The sequence below is a fragment of the Takifugu rubripes genome, chromosome 7 (genome assembly GCF_901000725.2).
Source record: "Takifugu rubripes chromosome 7, fTakRub1.2, whole genome shotgun sequence".
Classification (NCBI taxonomy): Eukaryota; Metazoa; Chordata; class Actinopteri; order Tetraodontiformes; family Tetraodontidae; genus Takifugu; species Takifugu rubripes.
The window spans coordinates 10,036,768-10,050,437 of NC_042291.1; the positions used below are offsets into that span (position 1 = coordinate 10,036,768).

The following is a 13,670-nucleotide window of genomic DNA, read 5'->3' on the forward strand; positions in this document are numbered from 1 at the left end:
TCTTCTAATTTTTTACCGCTCTTAAATCTGCTGGTGAAATATAAAGTACATCATTTCCACATTTATGGGCTTCCCTGAATATATATGCAACGATAAATTGAACTCCCCAGAAACATAATCCAACAAAGTATTTTCTGTTTAATTACTTTTCTTTTTTTTTGAAGTTTTTTTTATATCCTCCATTTTCTCAGCATCACAAATAAAATCTTTATGTCAGAGCTTTATAACAGGCACAGTGTTAAACACACAGACAGTTTTCTGTTTGGAGGGCGTCGAGGGCATAGAACACAGGATGGAGGAAGGAAGGGAGAGGAAAGCACTCTAGATGTGAAGGATTTCCATTTCCCAAATACAAGTGCCCCCCTCTCTGTCTGCATTACTCTGGCCTTCCTCTCTTGCTCTCTTTCCCTCTCTCTCTTTGGCCAACAATTCCTCCCTCTTCCTCCCTGCCTCCCCCAATTCCTCTTATGCTCTATCTCTCCTTTTCCCTTTATACTTGGCTAGCCCTTTTAATGGCCCAAGGCCAGGAACTCTGGGAGCTCAAGAGATTAGATGGGAGGGTTTTTTTTGGTGTGTGAAGCATGTGTGTGGATGCTAATATGCACTTCAAAATAAATAATATATATACACACACACATTATATATATATATATATATATATATATATATATATATATATATATATATATATATATAATTTATTTTGAAGTGCATATTAGCATCCACACACATGCTTCACACACCAAAAAAAACCGGGAGGGTATATATATATATATATATATACACATATATATATATATATGGCTGAACATTCAGCAGAAAAGTCCTTGAGTGAAGAAATAAATCTGTAAAAGCTTCCATGGAGCATTCTGTCACTGACTGTTGACCTCTGACCTCCCTGGAGAAAGAGGTGTGTAAATGTTCTGCAAAAGATCTCTGCCTTGAGTGATGAATACAGTCAAAGCAGATGGCCAATTTCAAGGCTATCACATTGAAGTGCTCAGTGAAATGAGCAGTCGGGAGGAAAAAATGTGTCTGTATTTCATGCCTCTTCCTCGACGGTGTGACATATTTTTCCTGGCCAAGCCAACAGACATCTTTAGATGTATACCCTGAGTCAGATGCGCAGGGCATAACACGATTACAGACTATATTTTATCAGGAGGTCATGCTCCAGGTCCTTGAGCAGCTGACATAAACTTCTGCTGCTCTACGAATACGTTTGATATGAACTACCCAGTTCATTAGTAAATCACTCAAAACAAAGTTGTGTCTGTTTGGAGGAGACACTGCTGTTACTCACTGTGTGTTTGGGTTTAATGGGGTGGGGCTCATTGGTCTCGGTAATTAGGCTCAGACATACCGTGACCTGATAACTTGACATAGTTTGCTGGATTTTTGCTCCTATTCCAGAATTAATCACATTATTTGTGAATAGAGGTTTCTAAGGAAACAGGTCCGATCCCAAATGTATTCAGTATTAGCTTTACCTTTGCAAAACCTTGGCTTTTGCTGATTTGAATAACTTCACATATGTCAGGTCCGTCTACATCAGAGTCAACATGCAGATTAAATCAGCATTTTCAGCATCTCAAATGGCCCCACAAAAAGTGTGCCTACTTATCCATATCACCTCGCGTTAAGGACTTCTCTTTAGAAGCCCACGTGCTGCTGCAGTACTAGCAAACAACTGTCATGAACCACCCGGATCCTGGTCTGCGTGAACTGTAATTGAAATGGACCCGGTGAACTTTGGACTGTTTTGCCACTAATTATATGGGCAGTCCACAATCCAACATTCATTAGTTATAGTCTGACACAGGAAATACACAAGTTTACTTTTATATTTGGTCTAAAATGGAAGTGTCCTGTCATGTGCACACAGTAAAATATGTCTGTGCATCCACAATTAGCTGAAGTGTTTTGAAGTGGCCCCAATTAAAGAAAAATATATATTTAAACCCAGAATTTTGTGTAGGCATGCCTGCATAATATATTAATGACTGTTTTCATTGCATATTGCAGAGAATGTTTGGCTGGGTCAGTGTTGGCAAAGTTATAAATATGTACACATTATAAGTATGCGTAAATAATTCTCATTTTGACCAAATGACGGGTTTGTTATTGGCATCAGTATAACTATATCTGTGCACATATGCGTATTATGAAAACAGTTTGCTGCTTTTGAACAATAAAAAAGGCATCTGCTTATCAGCACCGTGTTGGGGCTCCAAACCCTAGAAAAAGACCCACAACAACAGATGTTGGGACCGAATCGTGTGAGTGACTGTGAAAGAGCAAGAGGCGTATGTACTGATATTCCCGAAGCGTGTTTATATTTGGTATTGTAATGAGTGAGGCTTTTGAAATATGGATTAATTAATTATGTTCATGCTCGGACCACTCGAACCCACATCTGGAATTTCAAAGCAGCTGCGTTTTGGGATCATTCTCCCCCGTTGGGTTTCTGCATGTGTTGATATTCCTTTTATTTGATTCTCATGTAAATACAATCAGAGAAATAAAACATTCTCACATAAACAATATTCCAGTTCAGCTTGGAAGCTGCCATTCACACCAGTAGGAGGCTCTCTATTTAGCTTCGCTTTGTTTATTTGAGCCTTTCTTTGTTCCTGTCCTTCCCATGCAACCCAGTAAAATATTATTTTTGACTGCCATGGTAGATCAAATGTACAAATAATAAAACAAAAACATTAATGGATTTTGTGATCACCCTGATCATCCAGAATTCTACTGAAGGCTCCCTGGAGCCTCGCAGTCATGTGGACGTCATGTGACACAAAACCTCACCTGAACTTCAGATTCGGATTAAATCCGGTCATGGCAGTGGCGGTGGTTTTCCTGCACCATACTGTACCACAAAGTGGACTGTAGGAAATGAGCAGTGATTAAAAGCAGCAAATTCCTTGGTTTGGCTGGATAAAGTGGAGAAACTCTGGCTGCACATTACAAACCACACGACTGAAAACACTCCGCTGCCAACACCCCCACACCCCGGTTACAAGCCGTGCTCGGTTCCCAGCAGGTGGGAAACAGGTCTGATTCATGATGGGGCCCCCATTGTTCATAATTTTCACTTCCTGTTGATGCTCCATCACAGCTTTGCACCGTTACTCAGTTCCAAGGTATGGAAGGCCCACTGCTGCCACGGGGAATGTACATCATTGCTCAGAATTTAAAAAATAAACTGTGAATGGCTGCGATGTTCCACCCGATATGTGTTCATTGCACATCTGAACATGCCAGAGGGTCAACAGTTTGACCGATACCGCCACACTTAAACAGTGACGACAATCTTTTCGCAGTAAAACTGACTGATGCAGCCTTTTTTACACGGGTGTAAATCACTTTAATCCCTGCATTAAATGTTGGGAGCTGCACTCGGGCACAGGTGGACGCCAGTGCGCACAAATAGAGGTGCACTGGAAGATTTAGTGTAGCACAGCAACAGAATGAGCTCATGAACAAGGAACTGGGATATTAAATGTCAGGGAACAGAAAGCTATAAGATAGCCTCTTAGCACCTCTCGGCATTCTGTTTGTGTAAATCTATCTATCTATCTATCTATCTATCTATCTATCTGTCTGTCTGTCTGTCTGTCTGTCTGTCTGTCTGTCTGTCTGTCTGTCTGTCTGTCTGTCTGTCTGTCTGTCTGTCTGTCTGTCTGTCTGTCTGTCTGTCTGTCTGTCTGTCTGTCTGTCTGTCTCTGGCTAGCTTGACTTGTTTTGTAAAGCTAACGTCACCAGTGGTAGCATGGCGTGCCGTCTACAGCCCGCTAAGGTTGCGCAGCATCTTCAGGATGGCACATCCATACTTTCCTTAGCCAGAAGGTTTGCTGTGTTGTTTTAGAGCATGGAGGAGATACCAGGAGGCAGGCCAGTCCACCACGAGAGGTGGAGGGGGTTGTAGGGGTGCAAAAACCCAGCACCAGAACTGCTATCTGCCTGTTTATGCAAGGAGGAATGGAAACAGTGTTGTCAGAGCTCTACAAAATGACCTCCAGCAGGCCACTCATATGCAAGAAACAAGAAACAGACTCTATGAGTGTGGCATAAGGGCCTGGCATCCTCCAGCAGGGCACCAGAATTGCCAACTTTGCTCTGTTATCTTGACATGTGAGAGCAGCTTTACACGGAGCACACATGACAGATGAGTCTGGAGGTGGTGTGGAGAATGTGCTGCAGCTTGTAACATCCTCTAGCATGACCCGTTTGGTGGTCTGGGAGGCATGTCCTGAGGGACTGCACAGACCTCGGCAAATAAACTACAGGAGCCCTGAATGCTGCTCGGTATTTGGATTAGATCCTCAGGCCCACCGATTTTCAGGAGTATTTCATTGTTCCAGATTCATTGTGTATTTTAAGTCATCCTTTTATGTTTTACCTACAAAGATCTACAAAGACCATAAAATGAATGTTGAGCAGCCATTAATGTGCTGCCATACATTAGACATAATAGATATGATTTCATTAAAAGGAGCTTTACTGCACACAACCCTCTGCAGGCATTACCATACACTTTTGATCAAAACCAATATGGAGGGCATTTAAATGCACACATGACCAGATTTGATTCTGACACATTTATTGGATTTATTCAGCAATATAATCAAACCTCAGGCTTGGATTTCTGGCAGAGCGTTTGTGCACCGTAATATCCAACAACAACAGTTAAGTAATATTTCTTGTCTGTTTTGTCCTCTATCGTGTGTGTGTGTGTGTGTGTGTGTGTGTGTGTGTGTGTGAACAGGATATGGCTTTGTGGACTTTGACAGCCCTGCAGCAGCCCAGAAGGCTGTGGCCTCGCTCAAAGCCAGTGGCGTCCAGGCACAGATGGCGAAGGTAAGCTTCACCCCCATCTGTCATCCTCCCTCCCTCATTATCACGGCGTTTTCTCGTGGCGCTATACTCTTGCGCGGCTCAGTCGCTGTCTTTAAAGCCTGGAGCAAGCTGAGACGGATTTTGCTGGCGTCAGAGGTGATGGGAGATGATATCAGCAGGCAAATAATGAAACGTGACAGCAGTATTGATAATTATGATAATTATTTTGTTAGTCATTAAGTGTTGCCTCACGTCAATGATGAGATTACTGATTCAGCCCATACAGAGCTATTGATTAACAACATGCCCATTTTGCGATTATTAATCTAATCCTGGAAAAGGTAATGGAAGGTTTGGAGAAGGTTATTGAATTCCCTGCCCCTGCACACACACACACACACACACACACACACACACACACACACACACGTCTGTTCCCTGCGATTTCATCTTGCTTGCTAATAATTCTTATTGCGTGTGTTTAGCTGCCAGGCCGATGCAACGATGCAATGCCAAAAACACGTGGGCCTTACCAGCACAATCCCATTATCCTCCAGTGTGCGTGAGGGAGGCAGACTGAATAGCCTGCCTTCTCTTGTAGATTCATTAAAGCTCCATCGCTTGATACTCCCTTTCATAAACGAGGAGCGCAATTAAAATGGGCGAGTGTTCAGACACCAGGAGCATCCCATTGAATTAAACAGCAGCAAGCCTCTGAGCCACCTTTGCCTTGCTCTTCTATTAAACCTCTTTTCATTAGACTTCCATCTCTTATTTTGTTCCTAACTGCTTAAGGGTGCATTTGGAAGGGCTGTGTTGATGTGTTTAGCTGTTATTAAAGAAGGAAGAACCCTTGACTTCTCGGAGATTGAGTTTTCCAGAGGGATCGAATGAAGGGCAAAAAGTCAATTCTAAATGAAATTACACAGACTTCTTACTGTTTCATGAACTAATTATGCACCGCGGCGCTGATGTCCCACTAACTCTTCTGCGGCAGGTACACTGAACCTATGTGGAGCATTTTACCGATTGACAGAATGTGGGATTAAATCTGCCTCCGTCTCTCTGTCAGTTTGGAACGACACAAAGAGAAACGAGACACGTGAAATAACAAATACTCAACGTCCGCAACAGTCTGGACTGATTCACCATGTTCCACGGAACATAATCCCCAGGAACAACACTTAAATAGACTTTGAAAGCACTGGCTTTTTTATTGAGACAAGCAAATGCAACGACATTAATAAAACCTGACATAGGACAGTGTTTAATGATGATTTTGGAATATGGTGGTTTGACTAAAACTACACTGTGTAAAAAATCTGTTCACTATTAATGCATAGTTATGTGCAAATAAAACAACACAAAAACATCCCCATGTTTTCAGAACAGCAGAGACTAAATAAAAGTCACATGAACATCATTTAATCATTTTCTTATCATATGACTTCATGTCATATGATGTCTGAAAAATGAGAGATTAGACTGTGAATATGGATGAAATAATAGTTTAAATCCCGATGCTTTATTAAATCCTAGAAACACATTCACATCAAAACAAAAGCCCTTTTAAAACTTATAAACTTTCCAATCCATTGTATGGTGACTTAAATAGTCATACAATCACAGTATATATAAACTATATCAACTCTATAATGAAACTTCAATTGCTTATTTAAAATTAAAGGTTCTTTGTGTCATAATCTGCACCAAACTTGCCTCAAACCCAACTTCTAACTTCTGTGCCGGCAGCCCAATGAAATGAAATAAAAGATTAATCTGTATTTATTTTACAGATTTAAAGTTTTACACCATTTTGACGGAGCTCACTTCATTACTGCATCCATTCAATCGACAGCAGATAGATTATATAAGCCCTTAAATACATTCAGCATTCAACCTAAATAATATTATTAGCTGTCTGAATTGTGGAAAGGACATCAAAAAAGAGCCAATCTGGTAAAAAAAAGCCAGCAAACAATGGAGAGGATTATCATTTATTGCTGAAAATGGGAGAAAACTCCAACAATAATAGTGCGACTTTGCCGTTCCAGAGTTCCTTTATTCCTACGCCGATTAAACCGCAGCCCGCCGGTCCTGCTCAGGGAGCGGGGCCATGCTGCCTTCCAGCTACCAATTTTCACATCAAGCATGTAGTCATCAAGCATGTCCGTTATATGAACATTTTCTTGGACTCATCAGCCTACTGTTGTGCTCGTATCAAACCGTGGAGCGGCGTTGGCAGAATGGCGGGATTCCTTCCACAGGCTTTGGAACTCTGGGTAGAAAGTAATCATTCTGTTGGCTCTATCATAAATACAGAATAACACAGAAACTTGGACGGTTTTCCCAGGCACGCATCAGAGTAGGTAAACAGTGCAATAATAGAATATGCAGTAATGTTTGGGGGGGGTAATGAAATCTTAGGTTCCTGCCAACTCTGAGGAACTATAGTCTCAGCTTTATTTGTAGATTTGCTGTTTTCTTATTTTCCTCTTTTACCTTTTGGTGTTTGCGCGAGCTAGAGCTGCAGTCTGGCAGCAGAGGACTGATGTTGTTTTTGGATTATCAGACTAACCCGCTGCACGTTCCGTGTAAATGATTAGAGTCAGCAATCACATAAAATAACAGCTGACAGGAAGGAGGTGTTGATTAGTATCGGTGCCATCGCAGGCACTTCCCCGCTGAGTTGAATACCAGCTAAAGAAGCAGCCGTACCTTCAAAAGCTGTCTGGAAATTCAGCTGCCAACCTCAAAGTTCATCATAATTAAGGTAGCTTCCTGATATTGATTAAAGTGCTCTCGAGGCAAGTTTGCACGTTTGTTTTTGCAGAATTAATCACAGCTAGAGATTCTTAAGGTTGAATTTTGTATGTATTTATTTGGAAATAATAGAGCAAAATACAATACGAGATATGAGGTAAAATGTGTGTGTGTCTTTCACCTACATCAGGGCATTTCTTTGTAATTACTATTGTCCAAATGATGATTACTCTTTGACTGTGGCCTCTCTCTCTCTCTCCCCCGCAGCTACAAGTTTCTGCTTCTTTAATTACACTTTTCTGCCTCATTTTCATGTAAATATCAAATCAAATCAACCGCAGGTTCTATTTTCTTCCATATTCATCTCCCTTGTGCGACAGACGACCTGCTAAACGCTAGCATAAGAAAACTTCAAAAGTTGTGTTTTGATAGAAACTATCAGGCATTTTGTGTGCTTGTGTGTGTTTGTGTGAACCCCCTCACTGACATCCAAGGTTACTATGCTAATTATGGTACACTAGCGCCGACACTTCACACATCCCTCCCTACTTTTTCCCTTTCTTTTCTCTTCCACTTTGTCCTTGTTACCTCTTACCTTTGTTGGCCATCTCTGCCTCTTTTTTGACCTTATTTGTTCCCTTCATCCGACCCCTTTCAACATTCTCATTGTGTGTGTGTGTACGCGTGTGTGGGCGTGCACATGTCTTGTCAGCAGCAGGTGCTGCTGTGCCTCCTCCAGAGTCATTAGTTGGAGGATTGAGTGAGGACATAAACTGTAAATGAAGGTGTGGGCTGGGATGAAATGGTTCACATGCAAAGACAAGAGGTGAACTTTGCTAAACCATTATTGTTTCAGCCCAAATAAACTCTGGGATTATTGTGGTTCTTTGCCTCCTTTTTATTTTCCTTCTTCCACTCCTTGCTCGCATGTCTGATAAAAGCCAGATGCCTAATTTGCTTTGCTCTGGATTTGGTGTGTATGTTTTGTGTGGGTGGGTGTGTTTGTGTGTGTGGGTGGGCGGGTTTGTGCGTGCGTGAGTGACAGCTATTAAAAACACACGCAGAACCAAAGACAATGACTGGAAGACAGGGACATCATTTAGAACTTCTCTTTATTCTCATTTTTTAAAAGTCCCTCCCAGCAAAATAAATAAATAAATCCGGTTTGTTTTGCATTTTATTATTAGGTTGGCGTTTTAAAAAATTACAGATGCGCGCTGAGTGATTGTTCACGCTGTCATTGTTGCCGTCATTGATTGTCCAAGATGTTGTTTCTTTTTATTAACCTAATCCTTCTTAATGAAAAATTAAAAGCATCCGGTCTCTCTCAGAAATTCTCCGGGGCCTGATAAACACTTTGGTGTCTTTGATTTCATAACAGTCTTTGAAATCACTTCATTTCATTTTGACAAAATAAATAAATGTCCATGTAGTTTAATAAAATAAGTCTTATCGCAGCTCTGAATGGGAACAGCCTTTGTCTGCAGAACGCACACATTCTGAAACATACACTTCATTAATGTATTGCTCAATTGGTTTATTTTTCTTTCTCTGTGGGCTTTTGTCTGGTTCAAGGTGGACTTGACATTGCGAAATCCAGACAATAAATCAAATTTTAAGTGGAGGATGAGGTAGTGGCCAAATGCGTACGTGTGGCTCTACAAAAAAAAGGTGAACGTGTGCTCTCGCTCTCCTCCCTCCATGTGAACCTGGGTGGGTTTTTTTTTTTGGATCCAGCAAAAGCAAGAGGACAATGAGGAGAAAGAGCAAAGCAAGGGAGGCAGGAGAGGAGAATGGGTGGGAGCCGACCGAGTGAAACCCAATCGAATTAAATGTAATCTGGCCTAAATGTGCACAACCATCAGCTGCTCTCCAATCTTATTAACCCTGCATTACCAGGCCGGGCTTGTGCGTGTGCGGTTGCGCGTGAGTGTGTCTCCTGTTACGTTAGTGCGAGTGGAGGAGGGAGAGAGATGAGACAGTTAAGTGGATAAGCAAGTAGAGGAAAGGAAGAGATGGCAGGAAGAACGACTGGGAGAGACGTGGAGTTAGAGACGAGGACCAACATGGGCGATTAATGTGCTTCTGTATTAGCTCTCGTTAGGAATCACAACAGTCTAATGGAAGCATAAACTTTGCTCCTTGTGTTAAACAGGAGAGTTCAGCCTGCTGGCTAGAACCACACACAGCCTGTTTTACCTGTACCTCTACATGGAAAGAGGAGATTTACATAACATTGCCCTTTTTGACAGCTTTCGACTGATGGGTTTGGACTCACTGATCGCTCACAGACGTGCGTGGAAAGCAGTCCACTTGCAAATCTGCTTGTAAAATAAATTGAGAATAATAAGAGAATAACAAATACCATCACGGAATGTTGGAGAAAGCCACTGGAGATTTAAGAGCGTTAGGTTAAAGAATAAAGCGTTATTGCCAAGCTCCAAAGCTGGAAATTGCATCTGACTGAAACATTAGAAGTCTTAATGTTTTTAAAATATTCAGCTGAATTTGACATCTCAAAACATTTATGTTATCAGGTTACAAGAAAAAGTATTCCAGCCAGGGTCCCCACAGTTTTGTACAACTTCATCAATGAAGTTATATTTCAGAGACTAACACAACAGAGTAACAGACACCCCACTTAGCACGGAAACATTCAAATCATGTGACTGAGACTTAGATTTTACTATAAAAGTAGAAAGCATTTCTGTTTTGCAGGACCAGACTGTTGAGCAGATCAACATGGTCTTTATGTTTGGAGGATGACATGTTCTCATTAAAGAAGATGAATAGGTAGAAATTGCAGCATAGCAGCTGAGCAGGGCAGATCTGTAAGCCTAATTATACAAGACACCACTATTTACAGTGTCAACCCAAGTTTAATGTCCACAATTTAGGTGATGGGAAAGTATCCCATCCATCAGACAAGTGAAGTAAATTTTGTGAGAGGGACGACAGACGACTCTCCAAGTTTTCCACTGGTGTATAACAGTGCTAATTTATGAGCTAGGGTTGCTAGCACCTACCGTATTTACTGTCCTCACAGGTGCAGTGACTCACTTTCCTGTCTGTCAAAGTTTAACTTTAGTCCTTTCTTTGCAAACTTTGTAGAAGTTGAAAGGAAATTCATCTCTTATGTCTGAATGGTGTCCACAAACAGAGCACTCTGCATACGTACAGCCAGTTTATCGTTAGCAGCCAGTTAGCATGACTCTTCATAGCTAATGCTAACTGGCTTTACCAAAGTTTGAAAGAACCTGTCATTTATTAAAAAGCTTGAAGACGAGTTCAGACATCACACTTATTTACAGTTTAAAATAAATCCAATTATTAACAGCTCAATATCTGGACAACATGCGCCACACATGCACATTTAGAGCATCCAGCAATAAAATTATACATTTTACCATGGAAAGCTATTGGCAACATTTAGAATGAAAATGTTGGTAGTTGAGAAGATAATGAGGAACATATTTCGCAAGAGTAGCACATTTTTCAACTGGTAAATGCATCATTTGGGAGATCCATCACATTTAGTATCACACCATTATTACCCCCGAGAGGCCGGAAAACAAAGAGGAATGAGGAAAACATGGGTGAGAACAGAGGAGGAATGGAGTAGGCAGCTGTAAAGTGGGGGCGGCGCTCGGTTTGATGGAGCCAGGCTACAGAACAGCTCTATAAGGACAGAAGATAACTGGAAAACACTATAAAATACCTCTCCTCACATCCTTCCCCTCTGTGGACTCAGTCTTTGAGTGGGCCGCTGAAGCGAGGGAGGGTGCATGGAGAGATTGATGGAAGGATGAAGTGGGAAGCCCGAGTTGTAGCAAGGGAGGAGTGAAAGAGAGTGATGGAGTGGGCAGCTTGTACTCGAGGAAGGAGGAACGAGAGTAATCAAGAGGAAAGGTAGAAATGCAGGCAGGAAATTAAAGCGGTGCTGCGTTTAAAGTCACGCTTGCACCGTGGGAAACATTCCATTTGAATGAGATGAATTAATCGGGTTCGGAGCGGCTGACTCAAATCTGACTATTTTACGAGGATCTTAGGGAGTCTGGGTTGTGATTGGCTGCTCAGCGCTCCCATCTCTCATTATTATTGGTGGCGAGGCGTGTTTGTTGTTTATCATTGGGAAGGCAGCAGCAGTCGATTCGGCTAGATTCACAATCTGATGGCATAATTCAGCCATCGATCAAAATTTGTGGACAGCGGTAGCCTGGCTGCTCCTCCAGAGAGCGGGGGTGTGGGGAGCTCTCGGAGAATATCACAAATCAAATCCTCTAACCTTTTAGTACATCTGCATCTGCTCATGCTCACTGAAACCCAATGAGGTCTTTTTCCTGCGTGTCTCTCAAACTGTCTTCTCTAACTCTTCATCTGTCTCCCTTTCTCCCCATTTGATTTCAATCACGCTTCCCTTCAAAAGTTTCACCACTCTATTCCTGACGGTTGCCTGTCTTGGTGACTACATAAGCAAGCGTGTGGCCGGAATGATGAAGGCTGCATTTGAAATCACCATCACAGAAGCTTGTCCCTGTCTATAAATGTTCTGAAGGATAAACAACTGCAGTTCCTTTGGATAATAACAACTATCAATTTGATATATTAATAATTTACAGGTGTGAAATGCAGACTCTATTAATCCTTCCCGCTGCAGTAAACAAGCTGAGGTTCTCCTCGGTAAAGTCATTAAAAGTTCCTCGGCGCCAACGGTTTCTTGCTCCTCAGGTTTCCTCACTTTACGCGAGCATTTTTCAAATCAACACTTTTTGTAACTTTGGTGTTACATCTGACAGCAAGTTAATTTGTGACTGAGTAGAAATGTCAAGGTCAAAGGAAATAAAGTAAGGAACATTTCTCACTAATAAGAAGGAAATATTTTGTATTTTAAACATTTTCCCCCAGATTTGCCTCCGGGTTACATCTAACAATGTCATATTGTGATATATAGAACCATTTAACGGACTGGAACACTTCCCCCCCCTTTGTCCTGCATGTAAAATTCCTGGCTGTGCCTATGAATATTAAACAGGGGATCTTGGATCCCCGCTCATACATCGTGATACCAATCTTTCCATCGCTGCTTGTGATTATTAATTGACTGGGTAGTTTGTGGCGAGTCCATCCTAATCACGTCTACATAAAATCTGGGGTCGCGGCACAGCCGGGAGCCTAAACAGGGGATGGACAAGTCCGTGGCGGGTGCACACATGATGAAGCTCTAATGAGGACCTGCCTCAGGAGGACAGTAAACCTGCTCAGTGTGAGTGGTGAGAGTTTAAGAACCCTTGTTAGGGCTTAATGGTTTTGGAAGCAGGGAGGATGTGGTTTGCACAGGTGAGATGATGAATGTGAGTGTGCTGTCCTTGGTGGAGGATATGATGCTAATTAGCCTGCTGTTTTCTCAATGGTATTCCACCGATGAGCCTGTTTAACCTCGTTTTCAATATGTGTGTGTCTGTGGAGGATCCGTGAGAGACGGCAGGATCGTGTGCGCGCGTGTGCGTGTGGATGCGTGGGCGCTCCTGCTGACTCAGGCTGCATTTCCCTTTCTAAAAGTAAATAACCTTGGTCCAGCTGCTGGCCCCGCTGCACCCTCGTTCCAGCATCTGATGCCCGCTCTCTCATCCAAGCAGCTGAGCAGCACCACGCGCACATCCACAGAGCGCGCGCAGGCAACTCTTAAAAAGGGTCCGCGCCGGTTCAAAAGTGGATTGATTTACATGCTTTTCAAAATCTATAATCCAGCGAGTCTCATTGATCGGTTGACGTGTTGCTATGCGTTGTCCTTGCACAGCGTTTTCCTCAACAGAAAGAATCAAACGCTCACTTTAGCTTTAGAAAACAGTTGCTGAACTATTTGTTCCTACAGCGCGACGGTGCTGGCTGCGCTCTTTCGATTTTCGGAACAAAGCGTAAGCCAACATGAAAATTCCTGGATTTAGCTTGAGAACCTATAGCACAGCCAAAGCAAACCACCGTCCTGGAATTTATGAGGAGCCAAACTTGGCAGGGTAGGAAATGTAAATAAAGCAATCTTCTTCTATCTATCTATCTATCTATCT

General features: G+C 42.2%; 1 protein-coding gene across 7 annotated transcripts in view; it reads left to right on the forward strand.

The window, feature by feature from the left end:
* Positions 1-13,670, forward strand: part of LOC101066789 (RNA-binding motif, single-stranded-interacting protein 3) — a 75,758-nt gene that overhangs the window by 31,659 nt on the left and 30,429 nt on the right. For all 7 annotated transcript variants that reach the window (XM_029838292.1, XM_029838293.1, XM_011605439.2 and 4 more), the window contains exon 5: positions 4,772-4,863. In XM_029838292.1, coding sequence (XP_029694152.1) covers positions 4,772-4,863 — 92 coding nt within the window. The remainder of the gene's footprint in view (positions 1-4,771; positions 4,864-13,670) is intronic.